The sequence below is a fragment of the Cyprinus carpio genome, chromosome B6, assembly GCF_018340385.1.
Source record: "Cyprinus carpio isolate SPL01 chromosome B6, ASM1834038v1, whole genome shotgun sequence".
NCBI lineage: Eukaryota > Metazoa > Chordata > Actinopteri > Cypriniformes > Cyprinidae > Cyprinus > Cyprinus carpio.
In genome coordinates, this window is record NC_056602.1 from 25,387,040 (window position 1) to 25,409,927 (window position 22,888).

At 35.6% G+C, this 22,888-nt stretch overlaps 2 protein-coding genes across 3 annotated transcripts; one reads left to right on the plus strand and one right to left on the minus strand.

The window, feature by feature from the left end:
• Positions 1 to 5,107: 5,107 nt before the first annotated feature.
• LOC109104674 (synaptonemal complex protein 1-like) lies at positions 5,108 to 20,305 on the plus strand. The gene is given in 20 exon segments (XM_042726479.1): positions 5,108 to 5,142; positions 5,144 to 5,343; positions 10,026 to 10,169; positions 10,334 to 11,128; positions 11,531 to 11,676; positions 16,640 to 16,743; positions 17,404 to 17,521; positions 17,607 to 17,677; positions 17,768 to 17,849; positions 17,938 to 18,000; positions 18,087 to 18,149; positions 18,270 to 18,386; positions 18,476 to 18,586; positions 18,684 to 18,776; positions 19,064 to 19,189; positions 19,272 to 19,409; positions 19,593 to 19,661; positions 19,743 to 19,850; positions 19,979 to 20,062; positions 20,150 to 20,305. Coding segments are annotated over 20 exon segments (2,787 nt in total). The 5' UTR covers positions 5,108 to 5,128; the 3' UTR covers positions 20,291 to 20,305.
• LOC109104670 lies at positions 20,082 to 22,887 on the minus strand. 2 transcript variants are annotated; one of them, XM_019117954.2, is made up of 4 exons: positions 22,732 to 22,887; positions 21,516 to 22,026; positions 21,261 to 21,422; positions 20,082 to 20,953 (listed from the first exon to the last, which is right to left on the minus strand). In XM_019117954.2, the coding sequence occupies exons 2-4, from the start codon at positions 22,003 to 22,005 to the stop codon at positions 20,715 to 20,717; spliced, it is 891 nt and encodes a 296-aa protein (XP_018973499.1). In that variant the 5' UTR covers positions 22,006 to 22,026; positions 22,732 to 22,887; the 3' UTR covers positions 20,082 to 20,714. The 2 variants fall into 2 exon arrangements, with proteins under 2 accessions (XP_018973499.1, XP_018973498.1); XM_019117953.2 differs by having other exon boundaries at positions 21,261 to 21,425.
• Position 22,888: the final 1 nt, after the last annotated feature.

Here is a 22,888-nt window from a genome sequence, read left to right on the forward strand (position 1 = left end):
AAACCACATTTAGAATCTGAATTTAGAATCAGAAATGCACGCTCTCACATCATGTTTGTAGTGTAGCACTAATCTGTCCTGATGCAACACAGAAGGGCCGTCTACTCATGTGATCCAACCACTGAACAAAAAAACATTTGCCGGTTACTACTTTGAAAGACAATCCAAAATATAGGCATGAAAGAAAGTCTAAATATAAGCAAGCACCAAATGTTTCTTAGACCTTGAATGAACATGGAGTAACACACGTTCAAAGTGTAATACTGGCGCTTAACTAAAATAACAAAAAGCTTTCTGCTGGAATTGTCATGTTTGCCACAAAATTACAATATGTAGGTATAGTATAAATCAATATTATACACCTTTTTTCACCTTATTGAAATGCTGTGGCATATTGATATAATAAGTGATATAGGTATTACAATGTGTAGGTATGGTATAAATCAATATTATATGCCTTTTTTTTCTCTTTATTTGTACTTTATTGAAATGGAATGGTAAACTGATATAGTAGGTGATGTAGGTAGTCACAACATCAGAATGACAAGTAGTAACAGGAGATGCATGTACTGTAAAAACTAGGTGTATATGTCAATCTGTCTCTGACACCCTTTGATTGGTTCTCTCTAGATGTTTATAGCAGGTTTTCAGGTGTAAACAATGTGAAAGATATCAAGAGTTGTGAAGACGTAGTAGATGGGGAACTGTAAGCCAAGACCTAGACCAAGATGCCAAGGCCGCAAGACTCTAACTCTGAGATAGTACTGATCCAGGTGAGTAATATAAAATCCTTAATGCTTCTTAAATTGTCACTATTTTACTCTAATGTGTCTCTCAAGTGTGATGATAATTAACCTCAGTGTGCACCAAAGCTAAATAGAAGCTGTGAAGGTCAAAGTCTCCAGTATTTTATCATAGCCTTTAGCTATGTGTCACACTTTTGACGGTCACAACAGCAGAAATCTGTGACATATAGAAAATAAATTGAAAGAGACAATCAGACTGGCAGTCTTTTGAACCTCCTCTTTCCTATAAACTCCATATATGACCACATTAGGAGTGTCACCCAGCACTTCCTTTCACAGTAAACCTTGATATGTTGAACAATAGAGACCTCGACGGGAGAGCACTGCCTTGTCTATTCTTTCCTGCCTTTTTCATGGCATGTTTATTGTGACAGCCGTTTTTCTCCACGCAACCTGCATGTTATACCATGAATGTACAGCCATCAGATCTTGTGTTGTTTGGGTGTGTGGCCGCACATACCTCAAAATAGGCCACAATTGCTCCTTCTGTGTTTGGCCTGAGTGCAAAGCTTCCTGAGTTGAAGAGGAAATCTATTGATGTCAGTTTTGTGAAGGTTTTAATATGCAAAATGGAGAAAGTAAATATTTTGGCTTGGTGTCACGTCCAGGACACAGTCGCTCTGAAATGAAAGAGGTCTTTGAAAGTCAGAGAACGGAATTGGGAAGAACGTGTTTTACGGTTTGACTCTGCTGATGCGTGGAGCTGAGCATTTTCTACTTTCATTAAAATAAAAAAACTAGAGTGTAACGATTACTTCAGTTTATTCTCGCTTGGGAAATATGGCTTAAAACATTGTCACATTGGTTCTTTGGACCCTGGCCTACTCGTTTAGTATGAGAGACAATGAAGGCTCTGCAAATTAATGTTGATTTATTAATTCTGTAGATTATTGGTTACAATTTAGATGCTTTGGTTGGAATCGGTGAGCATGAAGACACTGTGTGTTTCCGAACTGAGCTTAGAATTCCTTTTAAATTCCAATGAATTATTGAATTTAATTTGAATTTGAATTTTGGCGGCAAACAGGATGTAGAAATCTAATTTGAAATTAAGGAAGTGGATTTAACAAATGGGTACAGTTAAACTTAAATAAGAGAAAAATATACACACACAAAAAAAAATTATCAGATCAGTGTAACTCCTGAAACCAATTTGATTCCGGTTTGTTTCCGCATTTATTTGATCCGGTTGGTTGTTGCGTCTAACATAGCTTATAGTATCTTACAGAATCTTATTCTGACATTAGCCTTTGAACTGCAGTTATTTCTCGTGTCACGTCTCATGCGCAGCTGCAAACGCTCATCCTTATTGTCAGTCATTGTTTTTTGTTCCTTGACCTGATTGAAAGACAAGTAACGTGAATCAGAGCTAATTATAAATTTGCATGTACACGCTGCAGGAAGTGTAATAACGTCAGTGTCTTTTACTATAATGGGTGTTTGTTGACATTGGATGCATTGACACAATCAAAAAGCAATGTACATTCTATCTCAAAGACCCCATATTGAGACCTGTATCCTCCAAAGGAGACCTCAGCAGAGTCCTGAATGGGTGGCTTAGACAAAGAACAAGGAGGAGGAGTGCAGGGACACAATGGGTATGGTGGCAGACACCAAGGAGCCAATAGAAACCTATCTTGAATTTTCTGTAGACATTGGGGGCCAAAAGGAGCTGCCCTGAACTCAGTTGAGCACAGTTTGACAAGGCTGACCATATCACAGGCCTACAGAAGTTTCAACAGTTATTTTTTTCTTTTTTGCAAGCAGACCTCCGTGTTTTTGCTCGGGATTTTTCACATAACTAGAGAATTGCCTTGACCCAGACCGGTCCCTTAAAATGCTGCTCGCCATCACTGTGGAATAGAAGAGTACTTTGGACTATTTTATGCAGAGAATTTATAGAGTGTGCCAGAAAGGTAGGAGCTCTTCTGTGTGGAATGTGTTATTCTAAGCTTGAATGCGCTAAAACGTCTACTTTGACGCCATGTAAAGGCCCCGTTTTACCTGTAAAATGATTCATTTCATTCTCACTTCTTTTTAAACCATACAGCACTTCAGTTGAAAGGAACGATATGCTCTGCCAACATGATCAAACTGTCAGATGGTTCAAATTCAAAGTGAACAGCCCAGTAATGCAATGCTGGCTAAATTAAAATTGTATCAATTGTAACTTCATTCTCAATTCAGTTAATTCTGCTGCATTTGAAATTGTTTGACAATACCTTAAAAATACTATGCTTCATTCTGGAATGTTCTATTCTGATTGGTTAATCTTCATGCAGTGAAATATTTTTGTAAAATTGTAACAGTTAACCAACCACTCCATGGATTGTTGTCAGCTTGGAGGTTAGAAAGAAATTAATACTTTTGTTTAGCAAGGATGCATTAAATTGAGCAAAGGTGAGATATTTATAATGTTACAAAAGATTTATAATAAGGCTGTTCTTTTGAACTTTCTTTTCATTAAAGAATCATGGACAAAAGAATAAACAATAATATTAAGCAGCATAACAATTTCTGATAATGGTAAGAAAAGTTTCTTGAGCATCAAATCAGCATATTAGACATCGAATAATGATGCTGGAAATTCAGCTTTGCATCACAGGAATAAATTCAGTTGTATTTTATTTTTATTTTTCAAATAGAAAAACATTATTTTCCATTGTAATATTTCGCAATATTACAGTTTTTACTGTATTTTTGATCAAATAAATGCAGCCTTGGTGAGCATAAGAGGTGGCTTCAAAAGCAAAAACATTTTACAGAGCCAAAACTTTTTAACAGTAGTGTATTAAACTCATTTCATGTTTATTCATTTGTTTGTTTGTTGCTGTGTAATATGGAAGAGAGCATACAGAAAGCCAGTCATTATCACAAAATAAACCTCTTCGGGGTGATGCAAGACCCTCTTTGCGTCGGAGTCCTGATCGCCTTGTCTAAATTAGTTTTGTGATAATTACTGCACATTGTTGTTTTAATGAGAAAGTTGTTCTTAAAAAAACATCTAGCTGCTAATGGCAAGTCGCCCTGATGCCTCAAGATCACGCTGTCTGGGCTGGGAAAACAAGTCCTAGAGCACGTGTAGAGAGACTTAAATGCCAGTGGAGGAAATAACCTGATATTGGTATAAGGTGCCTCTCTCTGACATAAACCTCTGATCCTCCTGAAATAATGTAATTCACATTTCCATTTTGGAGGGCATGTTCACTTTAAAAGCCTCCTGCTGTGCCTTTACAAATACACGATGCGCTCAGTTCAGCTATGAGGCTTTAATATGTAAAAGCATCATGACTCTTTATGTACCATCTATGTTTCCTTTGAACACTTTTCTGCCACATGTATGCACAATGATTTCTTGCAGCTGTTGGATATGATTCATTTTTATTGATGTGGGATGCTTTGAAGTTTTAGGTTTACCTTTAGAGGACTAGTTGTGCAGAAAATCTTGTATTTCCTGGCCATGAATCGAGGCATTAGAGATTCTAGCATCACTATAACTATTGCTCATACTTAGGGATAGGGATCTGAACAAACCCTTGGTATTAAATTTCATTGCGTAACTCATCCCATACCCCACACCACTTGTGCTTCGGACATGAATGTTGCCTCAAATGATGCGATTGAGGAGCTTTTTTGACTTTAGACATTTCTCACTTTCTGGATAAATGGACAAGAATATCCTATAGAATTACACTGAATGAGTGACATGGGCCATATCTAGAGACCAGAGTATTGTAAAGTGTCAGCAAATAGATAGCAACACACTGAAAGCAACTAAGAACACTCTATAATTAAAAAACAATAAACAAAAGTTTGGGGCCAGTAAGACATTTTATTATTATTTGAAAGAAAGAAATACTTTTATTCAGCAAGGATGTGTTAAATTGATCAAAAATGAGAGTAAATCATTTACAAAAAAGATTTCTATTTCAAATAAATGGTGTTCTTCTGAAACAAATATTAAGCAACTCAACTGTTTTCAACTGATAATAAGAAGAAATGTTTCCCAATATTGGAATGATTGTAATGATGCTGAAAATAAAGCTTTTCCAGCAAGAATAAATGGCATTTTTAAAAACATTAAAATAGAAAACAGTTATTTTAAATTGTAATATTAATGTATGTTTCTTGTATGTTTTCTATTGTGAAGTTCTTCTACAGTTTATATTAGGTGACATCATTCAAATGTGCAGTCAACTGTGTTTTTATAAGGAGCCTTGGAGATGTTGAGATTTTGATGTCAAAAGTTGACCTTTTTCTCTTTTTTTCCACTCTATTTTCCCTGTTTCTTTACAGAGAGAGCTTTGTAAGCACCTGGAGCCATGGCACCTGCAGTTGGGTCCTGTGGGATACACCCCTCCTGAAGGTGGCTGGGGTTGGGCCGTAGTGTTTGGAGCCTTCATTTCTATTGGTTTCTCCTACGCCTTCCCAAAGTCCATAACTGTGTTCTTCAAGGAAATTGAAGTGATCTTCCACATCACCAGCAGTCAAGTGTCCTGGATCTCTTCCATCATGCTTGCTGTCATGTATGGAGGAGGTAAGCAGTGTCCTCCTGCATTTTCCTCTTTCTCCTCCCCTTAAAATTCTCAAGCTCTCTTTACATGTGTTATAAAAAGTTCTTTCTGAATTCATACTATTTGTTTGCATTGATTCATAACTGGAGTTTTTTAATGGAATAATTCTGTCCTTGGGTAACTTTTAAATCAAACTGTTTTTTCAACCATTGAAGCCAGTGGTGAGATCATGGCGCAGGTAATGAAGATCCCGATGCAGTTTATCAATGGATGTGGTGCAAGTGAAAGGACCTTATTCATTTGAATTGTAGAAACGAGAGGCATGCTAGACAAGGCTTACACATCAGCCACCGGCTGTTTTGCTGAGAGATTGAGCTCTGAATGGGCAACTCTATCTCCCTCTGGAGTCTTTCTTCTCAGTCAGCTCTTTATTCTGCAAGTGTCAGATGTTTTCCTTGGAGAGAGATGAGGAGATGAGACGCCTAACTCAGGAGTCGCACAGACTTGTGATGACTAGCGTCAATAGCAAACTTGTCTCAGGAAGTAGAACACCACCAAATGATGTCAGCACACTCACACAGACAGACTAAATTGCACGTTCGCCTTCTCACGCTACTGAGCAAATCAAATGCAAGTTAAAAAATATAAACCATTACGGATATAAAAAATAAAGGTTTGAATGTTTCTGACAGTATGGTGCTATTTTTTGGTTACAATGCAAAAGCCAATTAGTGTTCTATACTGTCACTATGGTTTGCTTGTGTGCTTATACATAACCTTTAAAACAGGCAAAAATAAACCAGTCTGCAATTTGAGTTAAAAGATTTAGTTCACAAAAATAAAACTTACTTTTAAACAGATTTTTTCATGATCCTCATGTCATTCCAAACCTGTGCGACTTTCTGTCTTCCATGGAACACAAAAAAATACATTTTGTAGAACATGAATACTATTGTTTTCCAAGAATACAGAGCCTAGGGTTTGTAAAGATCCAAAAAGGACAAAAAAGTTTCAGAATATGGATAAATTCTTTGACTTTTATTCGCCTTTCCACACTCTCTAAAGGAGAAATGGTTAAAATAACACTTAAAGGGCTAGTTCACCCAAAAATGAAAATTCTGTCATTAATTATTCACCCTCATGTCGATCCAAACCCGTAAGACCTTCTTCAGAACACAAATTAAGATATTTTGATGAAATCCAAGAACTTTCTAACCCTGCATAGATAGCAATGCAACTTACAAGATCAAGGCCCAAAAAGGTTTAAAACAATCCGTGTGACATCAGTGGTTTAACCATAATTTTACAAAGTTATGAGTATAAATAAATTGTATGAATAAAGTCATTATTTTTGTTATTCTTGTAGCTTCATAAAATTATGGTTGAACCACTGATGTCACACAGACTATTTTAACAATGTCCTTACTACCTTTCTGGGCCTTGAACATGGTAGTTGTGTGGCTGTCTATTCAGGCTCAGAAAGCTCTTGGATTTGATCAAATATATTGTAATTTGTGTTTCTATGACCAACGAAGGTCTTACAGGTTTGGAACGACATGAGGGTGAGAATTTACATTTTTTGGTGAGCTTTAAATACTTCATTGTCTTGTGAAATGTATAGTCAATGAAGTACATCAATATTGTAGACAATAACCCAAAAAATCAACTGATAACTGATAAAATCCAAAAAAAGAACATTAGACAAAATGGGTGGATATATGATGTGACATTTTTTTTTTTTTTCCTAAATATTGATTTATTGAAAAATATTGTATATTTCTTGAATATAAAATATAAAGTATACATTTTATAAAAACATATTTTTGTTAGTTCATGTTGTACAATGTGATTATTTTTTTTCTTTCTTTCTTTTACTTGTGCTTTATATGTCATTGACCCACATACTTCTGTCAAACTTGAGCTTTTGCCCTTACATTTGTCATGAACAAGAACAAGGCACTCGATCAGTTTCTGAAAGATAGACCTTTCAATTTATGCCGGTGGGGTTGACATTATGGCCATGAGAACTCATGGCATGTGAGAGCCACATGACTTTACATTTGACCTCATACTCCTACATGTCCCTTCTGGCCCAGCAGAGCTAATTCCCTACTATAATGCAGGGGACAATACATAGCACATGACCCAGATGATCACAGAACCAACCACGCGTGGAAAAAATCCAGCAATTTGTTCTGACGACAATGATGAACAGAATCGCATTATGTAGTGCTACTGGTTTGTACTAACATATTTGCAGGCAAGACATAATTGTGTGAATATTTTATGCTGACTTATGCACATCAGACATCTGTGTAGCAATATATTCCATATTCATAATAATTCACAATATGCTCACAAGTAAATCAGAATGCCATTGTTTTAGCATCTAGTTTGATGCTGGCCATGACTGACATGTGTTGTGGTTCCCCTTTTGCTCTCATTTCTCTGAATACAGCCACTGTCTCACCCACAGTTTGCAGAGAAGTCTGAATGCCCTCTAAGCTAAATACTGTCAGAAGGTGTTCGTTTCTTTTCCAGGGATGTGTTGTTTTGGCATTCTTAGCCAAGACATCTTCCTACATAGACCCCCATTGCATTTAAGCTTGTTGTCGGTGACCCAGGGAACCCAGAGGTAGTTTGCCTGGAGCAAGAGAGGTCCAGATATGAGGATATTTACATGAATGTGGACTGATCTGATATGTTAGGAGTGAGTTTTTGTTTAATGTCACCCAGGGGCTTAGTCTAATTCTTGATTATTCTTGTACCACACTTACAGTCATTTTAATTTAATTTACTCTAATGTTAATACAGGCTGCACACAATAAAGTGCACAAGATGTAGTAATTCTCCAAATTATCCTGGAAGTTAAATAGTTAAAGCTTAATTGTGTCATTTCTGCATTACTTTAATGTCATATAATGACTGTTTTCATACAGGTTTCCCCGAGTACTCCATTCATCTGCCATTGGTTGGTTAAACAGATAGCCCCTAGCCTGACACCATTTGTTTGTTATTAGTATTGTAATTTTACAGTTGTAATGTAAAATAAATTATCATGTTATTATATTCTTTTTCTTAAATACTCAAATTGTTCTTTTTACCATGAAATATTATTTATATCGTTTTTATTTAGTAATGTTTATATTTGAGTTAATAATCATTATTATTATTATTTTGTTTATTTTTTTTTTTTATTGATGCATAATCATAACACTTTGTCCAAATTTTGCAGCCTTACAAATAGCGCATCCGGATTTTATTTAATTTTTTTAATCTGAGAAATTACAGATTTTTTTTTTCTTTTCCTAAAATGTATCTACTTCAACATTTTATATAGAGCCTGAACATTCAAATCTGATTAAAGTACTGGTATTAGTAGCCTAGTTGTTGTGACGTAAACTAGGGCTTGTACATGATACTAATGAATTTCCGCATTTCTAAATGTGTAAATGTTCTTTTGTACATGTATGAGGTGGATTAGAGAGGCAAACAAGGCAGCCTATTGTACTGAGAGGCTGAAGACGTGGTGGCCCTCGCCATCGCTCCCCGGTTTTCACATGATTAGCAGGCTTCCTTCCTACATTCATGATAGGATTTGGACTCAGTACATGGAAGCCTTAAAAACACGCATGTAACTGGCAATACCTTTGGGATCCTTGTGTTTGCTACTGTCGGGCGGTATCACAACACATTAGTTTGGTTTGTTAGGACTAAAGTTTCCCATAGTGTGAAACGTATCTAAAATATGATTTAGTAGAGCACTTTAAGATTGGTCTTTATGCCTCTGCATTTCACAGGTAACATCTTTTGCTCAGTTAGCTGGATGATGGTGGGAAACAGCAAAATCTGCAGTTTGATGAATACTACATTAATATGCAATGTCAAATTGTATTGTTTTTTTTTTTTCCCCACAGAGCTGCACTGCCCTCTAGTGGTCTGCACAGAGACTATTACCTTACGTCATGGAAAAAGAAAATTGACCCTGCTTATTCTTTTAGTATACATTCCTGGTGTTATTTTGAACTGTTCATGTGTGCATGTTGTTTCAGATAGACGTTTCTCTTCGTAATCTTTTTATCATAATGTAATAACATGCTCCCCCTCTGATACAGTGTTCCTGTGATAGGCCAGACCATATTTTTTCAACCCCACTGTTTTCAATCCCATCAATTCCCAATGGATACAATCAAGTCCTGTATTAAACTTCCTGATAACTTGGAATTGGGTTTTGCTTGAACTATTGTTCTCTTTTACGATTACCTTGATTTTTCTTCACACACCACATATCTTGTACTTAATCTCAAGCATGCTTTTCATCAACACTGTTATCTCTTTGGTAAACAAGTACACTAACTCATAATTTATTAAATATGTATGTGTGTGTGTGTGTGTGTGTGTGTGTGTGTGTGTGTGTGTGTGTGTGTAATTTTTCACATTTAAGTATCACACTTTTTTAAAAGCAATATGATATTTTAGATTTTCATATTCGTATTTTTATGATAGAATTTCAGATTTAAAATCTGCATTTGTTCAATAAATAGCATTTGATTCAGAAATAGCATTTTAAATTATTTTAAAACTGATTTTTTTTTTTTTTTACTTTTTGGCTTCAGATTACAGAAATAAATACATTTTCCTCTGCTTTGTGCAAATTCTGACAATTTTTTTTAGTTTTTTTAGGTTTTTTGCATCTCATTCCCAGGTCCTGTCAGCAGTATCCTGGTCAATAAGTATGGAAGTCGGCCTATTATGATTTTAGGAGGCTGCCTCTCAGGAGCAGGGCTCATTGCTGCCTCTTTTTGCAATACCGTCGAAGGCTTGTACTTCTGTGTCGGTGTAGTGGGAGGTATAATTAAAATCAAATAAGATCTTTTAAACATACACCATTGCTCTTATCCCATGCACTTTACAGTAATAGCACTCCTAGTGATGTTACACTCTTGTGACACATTTTAATATCACCCAGGGGACCTGTTTTCATTTCGAACTCTGTGTTATGATGTTTTCCAGGTCTGGGACTGGCATTCAATCTTAACCCAGCTCTCACAATGATTGGCAAATATTTCTACAAGAAGCGCCCAATAGCTAATGGTATCGCTATGGCTGGTAGCCCAGTCTTTTTGTCTACTCTGGCTCCCCTGAACACCTGGTTCTTCGACCAGTTCGGCTGGAGAGGGAGCTTCTTGATCCTGGGTGGACTTCTGCTGAATTGCTGTGTGGCTGGATCATTGATGAGGCCCATTGGGCCAAAACCCCAACCCGCTGTTAAAGCTAAAAACAGTAATAGTGAAGCCAGAGAGCAAAAGAGCGTGATGGAGATCATCAATGGTTTTATCGATCTGACACTCTTCAAGCATCGTGGCTTCTTGCTGTACCTTCTGGGTAATGTGGTCATGTTCTTCGGCCTCTTCTCTCCTCTTGTGTTCCTCAGTAATTACGCCAAGAGTAAGGATATTCCCAAGGAGAAGGCGGCTTTTCTGCTCTCTGTCCTGGCCTTTGTAGATATGGTTGCACGACCTTCAATGGGAATAGTTGCCAGCACAAAATGGGTCAGGCCAAGGGTGCAATACTTCTTCGCCGCATCCATTCTCCTTAACGGTGTGTGCCACCTGCTTGCCCCTCTGTCCACAGACTACACAGGGTTTGTGATTTACGCCATCTTCTTTGGGTTTGCCTTCGGCTGGCTGAGCTCTGTGCTGTTTGAGACCCTCATGGATCTTGTGGGATCTCAACGTTTCTCCAGTGCTGTGGGACTGGTGACAATTGTAGAATGTGGGCCAGTGTTACTGGGGCCTCCTTTACTAGGTGAGTAGTTTTAAATAGCATACCAAATAACAAAAGGTATTTGTCTGAAACTAGTGAAGGCAAAATGTAGTTAAATGACCAGTCACATGATTTAAAATTAACTTTCCTTCATGCATTCAGATAAATTTTAATCAAAATAAAAAAAAAAAACCTCCATGAAAATGCATTAACCATGCAGTCCCAGAAGAAAAGACTTCTGCATACCTTTGCAAAAGATGCATAATGAAAAATAGATTAGGGCATTGTGCATTATTATATTGCAAAACTTTTGTGAGTGAAAGCAAAAGCATGACCTACATTTGAATCACTTTTTGTTGAAAATGCATTAATGGATTCCACTTGGATCACTGATTTATTTATTATTATTTTTTTCTTTTTTTTTATAATTGTCTGCACTCACAGGAAAGTTCAATGACATTTACCATGACTACAAATATACATACATGGGCTGTGGAATTGTCCTGCTGGCTGGCAGTTTGTTTCTTTTCATCGGAATGGGCATCAACTACAGGCTACTGGATAAAGAAGCAAAAGAAGAATCCAAGAGAGCCAATCTGCAGGAGGAGCATGGGAAAGAAGTTGTAGAAGCACTGAAAATACCTGATGACAATACTGCAGAGGATACTGTGTGACGATAGCTGATCCTGGTTTTATTCTGGGTGATTCTTACATTTCTGCTCTCTCTAAATCAAGGGTTTGATTCCAGACATCCATCTTGGACTATTTAGGTTACTGAGGCAGTGATGCAAACCTTTCAGTGCCTGGCATGAGCACATGGTCATGCAATTGAAATTTTTATTTTTAGAATTTAATTTTAGTTTAAAACGTATGCATTTACTGTAGGACAAGAACTGTGGCTATTATTTTGGTGCATTTTATGTACACTGAGAGTGAGAGAAATTAAATAGTGAATATATGAAGAATTAATCTGCAAGAAACAAATGTTGCCTTCTAACAAAAAAGATACTGGAGTAAAGTGAAACCGGTAGATATGCAAATACTGTCTCTTGTTAAATACTGTATATGCACGAATTAAACACATAATTTGGTAAATGTTTTCCAAGTTAAAAGTCAATGCATTGTTTTGTCAGTATACATGGACAGCGTCAGAGCCTGTTATTTTTTTTTTAATTCTTGTGTGTCTGTGTGTGTAGTCTAGCAATTTAGTGATGAAAGATTATTTAGGCTAGGCTTGTTTGAAACTGTGTAAACACAAAAGCAATTTGTGTAAAGACATGGGAAATTGATTGTTAAATGCCAAATAAGGTAATATCAGAGTTGGTTTAAATGTTTGTCATTTTTTCTGTTGCAAAATGGTTCAAATAAAAATGATTCTCATTTTAATAAAAATTTCACAAAGCTTCACACTTTCTTTCAAGTGTTGGGGGTTAACCCTGGTGTTCTTTTGGGAATGACAATGATGTAGGCTAAGTACCTCTGACTTTTGCAAAATGTTCATCTGACCTCCAACCCATTTGATATATTGAAGCTTTAACCCTTAGCTGGATGCACCTTTCATAAACGTGACAAATATGTTAAACAATGCTTTAGGAAATAACTGAATAAAAGAAGACATAAACAACTTGCAGGGAGTGTATTTTTATACCAGTCTGAAAATAGTGAAAATGTATTATGTATTATAATACACTCCCTTTTGAAAGATACTATAAATGTTAATGCTTGTCATATAATTAGCCATTATATATATATATATATATATATATATATATATATATATATATATATATATATATATATATATATATATATATATATATATAGTTCCGACTGACATGGGATTAATAGCCATCATTTAAGTTGCTACTGCTGTTGCTAAATTGAGTCAGCCGCGCAAACCATTTCAAATCTGAGTCGCGTGAGTCAAACTGACTTCAGGTAAAAACCGTTGGTCAACGGAGTCGTAATAATTATAAATATATATATATTAAAAAAACATTCAGAAAGTGCTAGAGTGATTTGCTTAAAGGTAATGTATTGTTTCTAGAAGTCTTAAGTTTAATTACATACACGTAGTTTGTAAAAGAGGGAAAGTAACGGAAATCAAATCATTTGTGAGGAATATCTAACGTTACTAAAATTAACGTACCTCAACTGCCTCAACTTTCGACTTGACATTTCTCAGCTAGCTAGTGTCTCAAAAGGGAAAAACTCAACAATAAAACTATTCAGTATATAGTTCTGAGGATTTTTAAAGTGATATATTTCGTTTGACTCCACAGCATGCAGAAACCATTCAACTTCAAACTGCTGGTGCCCCCAAGAGCTCATTTGAATCAAGTTTCTGCAGTGAAGCCTCAGGAAACAGGCTTGTTTGAAGAAAGCTCTGTTTTTTCTCCTTCAAACCAAGTTGGCAAACTTGTAAATTCTCTGTTTGTGCTATAATGTTGCTATTTGACCTCTGGCTGCTGAACTGCTGTGTGAACATTTAAATGTAACTTAGGATGATACGTGCATTTTGTTTGTAGAGTTATAACAAGTGTTCAGATATGGAGACAAGCCTGCCATTTCCATCCAAAATTGCGCTTCCTACGAAGACATCAAGATCTGGTAACATTTATAATCTAAGTGGAATGGTGTACTGTAATGAGGTTTAGGTTTTAATGAAGTAAGTCCATTAATCCTGATGCTTTCTTCTTACAGAGGGCATGAAGAAGGCTGCAGTCATGCCAATGGAAAAGGAGGAGGTCAGGTTAAATGCTTATTTCATTGTGTATTGTGGTTTACTGCTTAAATGATTATTCATTTATTTTTTATAATCTATAATGGTTTAAGGTCCACATTATGAATTCAGTGAAATGCATAATTTCAGTAAATATAAGCAGTTTAATAGCTGTTTTGCTTTTGCATTACAGACAACATTAAGATCCAGCCAGCTGTACTCCAGATTGCTTGATGAAGCTGAGAAAATCAAACTCTGGAAGTTCAAAATAGATTCTGAGATTTCACAAAAAGACAGGAAGCTTCAGGAGAACAGAAAAACCATCGAGACACAGCGCAAAGCAATTCAAGAGCTTCAGGTAAATCAGATTTGCAGGTAGTAGATCTATTTTCATTATTTTTCGTCCTCTTCACTAAAGACAGAATAATGACTTATGTCTTTTGCAGTTTGCAAATGAAAGTCTGAGCATGAAATTGGAGGATCAACTGAATGACAATGAAGATCTTAGAAATACGTATGTACATCATGGGTATTTTTTATATAAGGACATATATTATATCATATTACATTATATTAAAATTTGTTATATTCTTTATTATGCAGAAGCAATGCAACCAGAAATTTGTGTAACATACTAAAGGACACATTTGAGAGATCTGCTGAGAAAATGAATCTGTGTAAGTGTGAGAGCATATTATAATATGTAATATACTGTAGTTTATCACTAAATATGTAAATTCTTATGCGTTTTTTATTTTGCCTGAATAGTTGAGGCTGAACGGGAAGAAACTCATGATCTGTTCTTACAGAACAATGAGAATATTCAGGTAACTACTTTAATTATTTATTTATTTAAAATGGATGCAGAGTTGACAATAGGCAGAACCCTAGATTAGGACAATCCTTTTCATGACATTGTAATTTGTTCATTTGCAGAGGATGGTGTCAGCATTTGAAGCTCTTCGGAAGCAAGCAGAAGCTGATCAGCAGGATATGTTGAAATGTGCAAAATTTGTATTAATTTTTCTAATTATTTTTAACTAATTACGTGAATTCATTTGCATATAGTGTATTTGACTCAATGAAATGAATCATTGAAACATTGTTTTGTTAACATCCTACCTACAGTAAGAGAATGCCTTACACAGTTTGAGGATCTTAAAGTGAAGTTGGAGAGGGAATGCCATGTGAAGGAGAAGGAGGTTAGTGCCTTTGCTCATGAGCCTTACAATTAACTCATTCAGCCTGAAGGGGGCAGCACTTGCTTGAATAATCTTAATTTTGAAAGACCTTGCATACAGTAACACTCACCTGTCTTTGTATTGTTGTTGTGACTAAAACACGTGTATTTTGTGTTGCTTGACTTTGACTTGTTGAGGTTGCTATGCTTCAAGAAAAACTCCAAGAAAAAGAAAACAATCTAAAAGATGTTTCACTAAAACTCAAAGAGGAACAGCAAAGCTCCAGTGTGATAGAGGAGTCAGCAAGTAAGAATGCATGAAACATTTGGTTCAGTCTTTTCTTGATTTAAAAAAATAAGTCATTTATCTTCACTTTTGTTGTTTTTAGGGAAACATCAGAAATTACTTCAAAGCGTTACACAGGACCGGGAGTCACTTGAGGAGAAACTCAGGATGACAGAGCAACTCAAATGGGAGATGGAGGTTTGTCCTTTTGCAAGGTCTTAATACAAATGTACTTACTTACTTACTTGTAAGGATAGTACATACATATTAAAATAATTCATGTTATGCATTGTATCGCTGTTCATAGGAAAACCTGAGAGCCCTAAATTATAAACTGGAACAAAGCAAGGAGAACCATGGGAAAGTTCTTCAAAAGAAAGACGATGATCTACAGGAACTAAACAACATCAAAGAGCAACAGTCAAACCAGCTTTCAGAGATGGAGCTGACAGTGAATTCTTTGCAGTCCTCACTAACTTCTGAGATACAGAGGTATGTTAAAGCGACTATATCAGCAGAAGACCTAGCATAATGTTTTGTAAATCTTAAACCATTATCACAGAAAAAAATTAAATTAAATATTTAATCAAGAACTTTAAATATTGATTTAATCTTTTATTAAATGCTTTCTTTGTTTTCACAGAGCACAAGACCTTGAGACAAAGATAAGCTCCTTGGTGAATGAACTCAGTGACAAAAATACAGAGTTAGGTGTGTTAAAACTGTCTATGGTAATGAATAATGATATTTTTGCATGTTTAGTACCATTCTAAAATCGTTGGTTAAACTATCTTTATGCAGAAGTTATTAAGGGGCAGAAAGAGGACCATAGCAAGCAAATACAGATACTCAGAGATGAGCTGGTTTGTATTTTCTTCTGTTAGAGCATTTACATTTTTTTTATTGCAATCATGGAACCAAGCTCATAGTGATTCTGTAACAGGATGAGAAGTCAAACTCACTCTCGTCTATAAAGGAGGAATTAAAGACAAGGGAGGTTCAGGTATTCCAGCTTGTTGCCTCACTTGAAGAGCAACAAAGTGAGGCAAATAATTTGAAGGTGAGTAAAAGGTCATTAAGCATTCATTGACATAGCAACATAGTAATTTAAGTGCTACATGTGCTTCATATCTAACAATCACCCCCCTCAGGATGAAATGGAGAGTGTAAGCACAGAAAATAAAAACATGAAGGAAGCCCTGACAAAAGCTAGACTTGACAATGAAGAGCTGCAAGAAGTTGTAGTTTTAAAAGAGGTCAATATATTTGTATTTTCATTATATTAAAAAGCATGTGTATTTATTTGAGTTTTATGATGAAACATGGTCGAATAACTTAAATACTCACATTGAATCTTTCATCCAGGCTAAATTAAAAGAGGTGGAGGAACAATTGTCAAGTGCTTTGGAGAGCAGTTGTAAATCATCAAAAGAGGTAGACAGATTGGAGAGGGACATAATGCAGCAGAAGTAAGAGCATCCATGACCTGTTTGGTTTTATATCATTAATCTTTATATCTCAAACTGAACCACTCATGTTAAAAACAATAAATGTAAATTTGTTTAGCCATTTGCTTCTCTAATTTATTGCCTACTGTTTCATATACTATACAGATAGTGTAAATAGATAGATGGATGTGGGGTTTGAGTTAGTATATGTGGAAACAACAATGTACACTAAATTTTGCTAACACTTTAGATTGGGACCAATTCTCACTATTAACTAGTTGCTTATTAACATGAATATTACTAGCATATTAGTGGTTTATTAGTACTTATAAAATATATATTAATCGCTTATTCTGAATGACCATATTATACATCCCTTAATCCTACTCCATAAACTTAACAATTCACTAACTTAATCTTAATAACTATTAATAAACTGCAAATAGGAGTTTACTGAGGCAAAACTCATAGTCAGTAATTAGTTAATAGTAAGAACTGGTCCCCAAACTAAAATGTGATATAAATTTATTATAAGAAAATAAGCCATTATTATTATAAACATTGTAACGTTCATTTAAATCATGGCCATTCTGCGATTGTACCCTTGAAATCAATTCAATGTTTTTATGGAAATCTCTTTTTTTCTTCCTTTCTTTGTTTTTGTTTTTTTTTCTCTTAAAGAGAGAAATATGAGGATCTGATATTGAAGTATAATGACCTGCAGATACAGAAGGACACCATTCAACAACATGCTGATAGTGGTGCTTTAGAGAAGGAAGTCCTTCAGTCTCATCTCATGGTTTGTAAATTAGATCAAGTCTCTGTATGTTGTAAATATGACAAAGAGATCCTCAAATGCTGTATGTTGTGGTTTTACTTTACAGAAAAGCAATGCAAATGCAGAAAGAGAGAAGACAGAAATAGAGAGACTTGAGAGAGAGAAACAACAGCTTCAGTAAGATTAGAAGATACTTTTGTCTTGTAACATTTCAAATTTGGTTTTATTTGTTATATTTTGTCTTACATATACAATTTCATATTCCAGGGAGCAGGTGGATATTTTATCTGCAAAAATTGCTGGGCAGGATGAAGAGAGTAAGAATGTTCAACAGCAGTTGAAGGAGAGTGTGCGTTATCTTTTTTTATTATTTTATTATTTTGGTTGAGTATCATATCATGTATCTAACCATAATTCATGTTAAATCACAACATCAGGGCAAAACCGCAAAGCGGGAACTTCTGTTAAAAGACAAACAAATCAAAGCACTGGAGTCAAAGGTAAAAAATCATATTGTGACATACATTACACTATTGTTCTCTGTACTCATCAAACACATTTTTAAATATAATTTTATTTTGTTCAGCTAACAAACACTAAAACAAAACTAGAGACCAAAACAAAAGCTCACGAGGAATGTCTAAAAGAGGTAAATCATTTACTATTATTTTTCTGAATGATCAAAAAATTTTGAAAGTTTACACTGCTTTCTCATAAATTTGAAGTAAAACAGTGGTCATGTTACAGTGTTTTTACATATTTCTTGCAGATTATTAAATTGAAGGAAGATTCAGAAAGTATAGAGAAGTGTCACATGGAGGAGCTTCAGAAAATAAGCTCTGACTTCGAAGACAAATCAACATCAGAGGCTCAACTTAACCTTGAAGTGAATTTTTTTTTTTCTTCAAATGCTATAACTGAAAATTTAATTAAACCTGATACAAATAATTGTTTTTTGTTTTGTTTTTTTTGTAGGTGCAGAAACTGAAGCAAACAGCCATGGAGGCACTGAAGAGTAAAGATGACACAGAAATCAAATGCCAGCAGAAGATATCAGACATGATTGCTTTGATGGAGAGACACAAGGTCATTATTATTCTTAATAAGTGGCCTCTGAAATGATACAATATTTTCAGCTTTTGAGCACTTTTTATTCACTTAAATGTTGTTCTTTTCTTGGTAGCATGAATATGACAAAATGGTAGAAGAAAAAGATGCAGAGCTGAGTGAAAAACGGATGAGAGAGGCTGAAGTCAGTGCAAGCAAAGCATCTCTGGTAATTATTTGACCTTTTTATGGCTCAACTTGACATCTTGCAATCCAAAGCTTGAAATTAATATCATACTCAAAATAACATAGTCATTAGATGCCTGAGATGGGAATTATAGAGTCCTAGGTCCAAAATATGGATTTCTAAATTCATTGGAATCTTTGATGCTGAGTTGTGTCCTTGAGACATTTAATCCAAGGTTGCTATAGGAGCACTATTGTCATTTTAGTAGATAATGTAATTTTTTGGGATTTACAAGTCTCTGCTAAAAACTAAATAACCAATAAATTTAGGAACTGGAGCTGTCTCATCTGCAAGTGGAAAATGAAGAGCTTAGACAACAACTTGAAAAGCTCAAAGGAGAGAAGATGGCCTTGAGGACACCAGTCTCATATCTTGAAAAACACACACTTCAACAGGTGTTGTATCTTGTCATTTGAGATACTGTAAGTATACATGCCAATTTAAAATGGACAATGCAATATGAAAATATTGTTTTAGGCAAATGAAATAAAACCAAAGAAAGGAAGAAACAAGATCTCTAAAACTCAAAAAGCTGACATCACAAAGAAGGCTGTGTATGAACTTTTAAATGAGCATGAAAATGAAGCATCAAGAAATGCATCTTACACTCCTGCTGTAGGTTTTTTCCCATTATCTTTGTCCATTTTGTGCATTCTTGTTCTTCATATTTATCAACATTCTTGTGTGTGTGTGTGTGTGTGTGTGTGTGTGTGTGTGTGTGTGTGTGTGTGTGTGTGTGTGTGTGTGTGTGTGTGTGTGTGTTTTGTTTGTTTTTATTTTGTTTTGTTATTGATGCAAGGAACGGTGAATAAAGACCTTCATACCCCATTATGGAGCAAACCGACTAAAACAACACCTCAAATAAAGGTAAGAGGGCAACCTGAACTCTTTGCACTATTCATCATTCATCTTGAACATTTATATGAGCCAGTTTGTTTTCCACTTCAGTCATTCAGAATTCGCACACCACCCACACCTGAGATTACAGGGTCTTGGAAGGAAAACATTCTGAAGCTGGATCCAAAATCAGACAACTCAGACAGCAATGACATACTGGTGAATTTTATCTATTTACATACCATAGGTATTGTGCTACTGTATATACAAAGAGTTTTTCAGTGATCTGCATTTTTATTTGCAGTCAGTTTTATTTGGCTTGTGTTACTCTTTCGTAATTCCCTTAGAGTTTCTCTCCGAGACCTGTGAAATCAAAGAAACCTATGCAACCAAAAGAGGCAGACACAGGGAGTTTGGACATGTTCAGGAAGGTAAAAAATAACATTTGACCAGTTTTGTCCCAATTTTATTCATTTATGTTCTTGTTTTGACTGTCATCATATGCAAATGATGTACAGGTGCAGAGTTCTTTTCCATGTAAGTCTCCAGGAACAGTGCTGAAACTGGCTGCAATAAAGAGAATGCGAGATGCTGGATGGACCACCGTTAGCAATTCAGCTAAGAAGAAAAAAAAAGCAACAGACAAAATCTTTGCTTAAAAGTATCAAAGTATCAAAAAATTTTTGATTATCCTTTTTTAAAAAAAAATTAGAGTACACATACTCTTAAGACAATAGCTTTTAATTGCTTGCCATTTCTACTTATGATTGAATAAGTATATTTATATTATTTATTCTAAGCTCTTAGTACACAATTGATCTATATAGTATGTTCAGTTAAAATACAGTATCTTAAAATGTTTATCAAAAAATGCTGGTTCCTGGTATTGTTGGTTGTGTTTTTCACATATTTGTATTTACATTTGTGTTTATTTTATGTTCACTAATTTCATTACTTCAGATGTTCAGTTTCAAAGTTCAAAAATGTAACTTTAAAAACAGTCTTTTTACATAGACTCATAGAAGTAAAAGGAACATTTCCAGTAACATTTTTACTAATAAAAAGAGGTTTGTTGCTGAGTTCTTAAGGCTCTTGGTCATGTGCATGGAATGTCTGAAAGGTGGAGGTCTCATGGTCGAATGCTCTGTCTTGATCCTCTCTCAGAAACTCCAGGCAGAACTGAGTGGGTCTGGAAGCAAATCCAGATGCGTCTGTCTGGAATTCTTCATTCTGCACTGTCATTGTGGGGTTGTAAATCTGAGGGCCATCATAGAGTCCTCCTGAAATGACCAGTGTGTCATCTGGCAGTGCAAACGGCTCACCTATGAAAGGGAATTACAGACAATAATACCATTCATAGTGAATATTTAATCTTTATGATTACGGTAAACTAAATGCTAGATTAAATGTGCTTGCCCATCGCCCATGACTTGGCAGCATGACGTTGGAATTGGCCTGATAACTTTATCAGACTTTAACCTATTTCTAAGGTGTAATGAGTAGTTGCTAGGTCTTTTAAAAATTATATTAAAAAAAAAATCATGGTTACCTTATAGCAGAACACCACCAAATAAGATCAATGGTCATATTACGAGGTCATATTAGTTTTAACAGATAGGTTTTCCTAACCTGTATCTTCATTCTGGAGACGGCGGTGAGTGTATTGGACACTTCTCTCTTTGCTCCTCCCGAACTTGTACACAAAATGTCCCAGAATTACCAGAACTATTACACCAAGCAGAATGCTGAATAAAATGGTCAGAGATTTCTCTGAATGATTCAGGCCACCATCTGCTTTAAGATAGAGGTAGGAGTAGTAAGGTAGGGTAAACATATTTCATTATTTGGTTTACATTATTAATGCTAGGTTATGTTCAGACCTACCTTGCGATCCATTGAAGGAAGCTGAGCTGTTTTGAGTTACAGCAGTAGAAGTAATCGCTGTGGATTGGGTCACTGCTGTAGTGCTTGATGTAGCACTTCCATTGCTGTTATGGGTGCTGTTGTCTGTAGAAGTGACAGCTGTTGAACTGATGTTGAATGTTGAGGATGTGGCTGATTGGGTTGTCTGAGCATGTTCTGTTGTGTTTGGCTGCCCTGCTGATCCTGTTACATTGCTTTGGTTGGGTCCCAAAGTAGTGGTGGGAGTTGTCAAGTTGTTTTGAGTTGTTGCACTATCATTGTATGCTAAAGAGCTTGATACATTTGAGACATTTTCTGTGTGGTTTCCTGTTGCATTCAGAGGTGGAGCTATTGTAGTTGTCAAGCTTGATGGTGACGCACTGATCCTTTGTGCATCGGTTATAATATTCAAGACAAACAACAACAATATCAGCTGGCCATATCCCAAAAGCTGAAGAGTTAACACACCCATAACTGTTGCAACTGCTTGCTCCTTAAAAAAAAAAAAAAAACATATACTCAACATAAGTCGCAACGGGTCAAGAGATAAGACATACACTTTCATACAGCACGTGACCTAATTCAGTGTGTTTTATCTGTTTGTGGTGTTGACATGTGGTTTCCTGTTATGCGCTTGCAAAGTTTCCATTTATCTAGTACTTTTATTTCTGGTAATTGGGTAGCATCATGACTTCCATTGTATTTTATTATTTAAACAGTGTTTTTCTCTTCTTTACCAAAACACCTTTTTTGTACAAGCCATTTGAATTATTTATACATAGATTAAAAAATGAAATGCATACTTTAAAAGAACACATACAGGAAGTTAGAAGAGCATAAGACATTATGACTAAAATGGCGCTGACATGAAACTGAAGACAACAAAGAGCCACATGGTTTTGCATAGGCTAAACAAACAGCCATGGGCGACCCATTTATAAATGTCACCCATAACACATTTACCCTAAAAAGGGGCTTCCCATAATTTAATTGTTTCACAAACAATTTTGTTGAATTTACATCCAGTACACATTATTGTTACAAAAGCTATGTGTTATGGATCTTCTTAAAAGAGACTAATTTTGCTCTTTTTTCTTTCTCTCATCTTGCCTTCTTTCTCCTACACCCTCCTGTTTGTGTAATTTTTGTAGTTTATATAAAAACTTATATAATATCAGACAACAAGAGCAAAACTTACCTGTAAGCTGAAAGAAACAGTGGTAGTGAAAGCAGGAAGTGGCTGGCAGCAGTTATTACACTCCCCCACCTGCTGCAGGCTCCGCTCCTTTTCCACTCCCTGAAGAAAACAGCTCGGCTCCACGTCAAACAAACAGGTAGAGTGGGCCGGCCTTTAA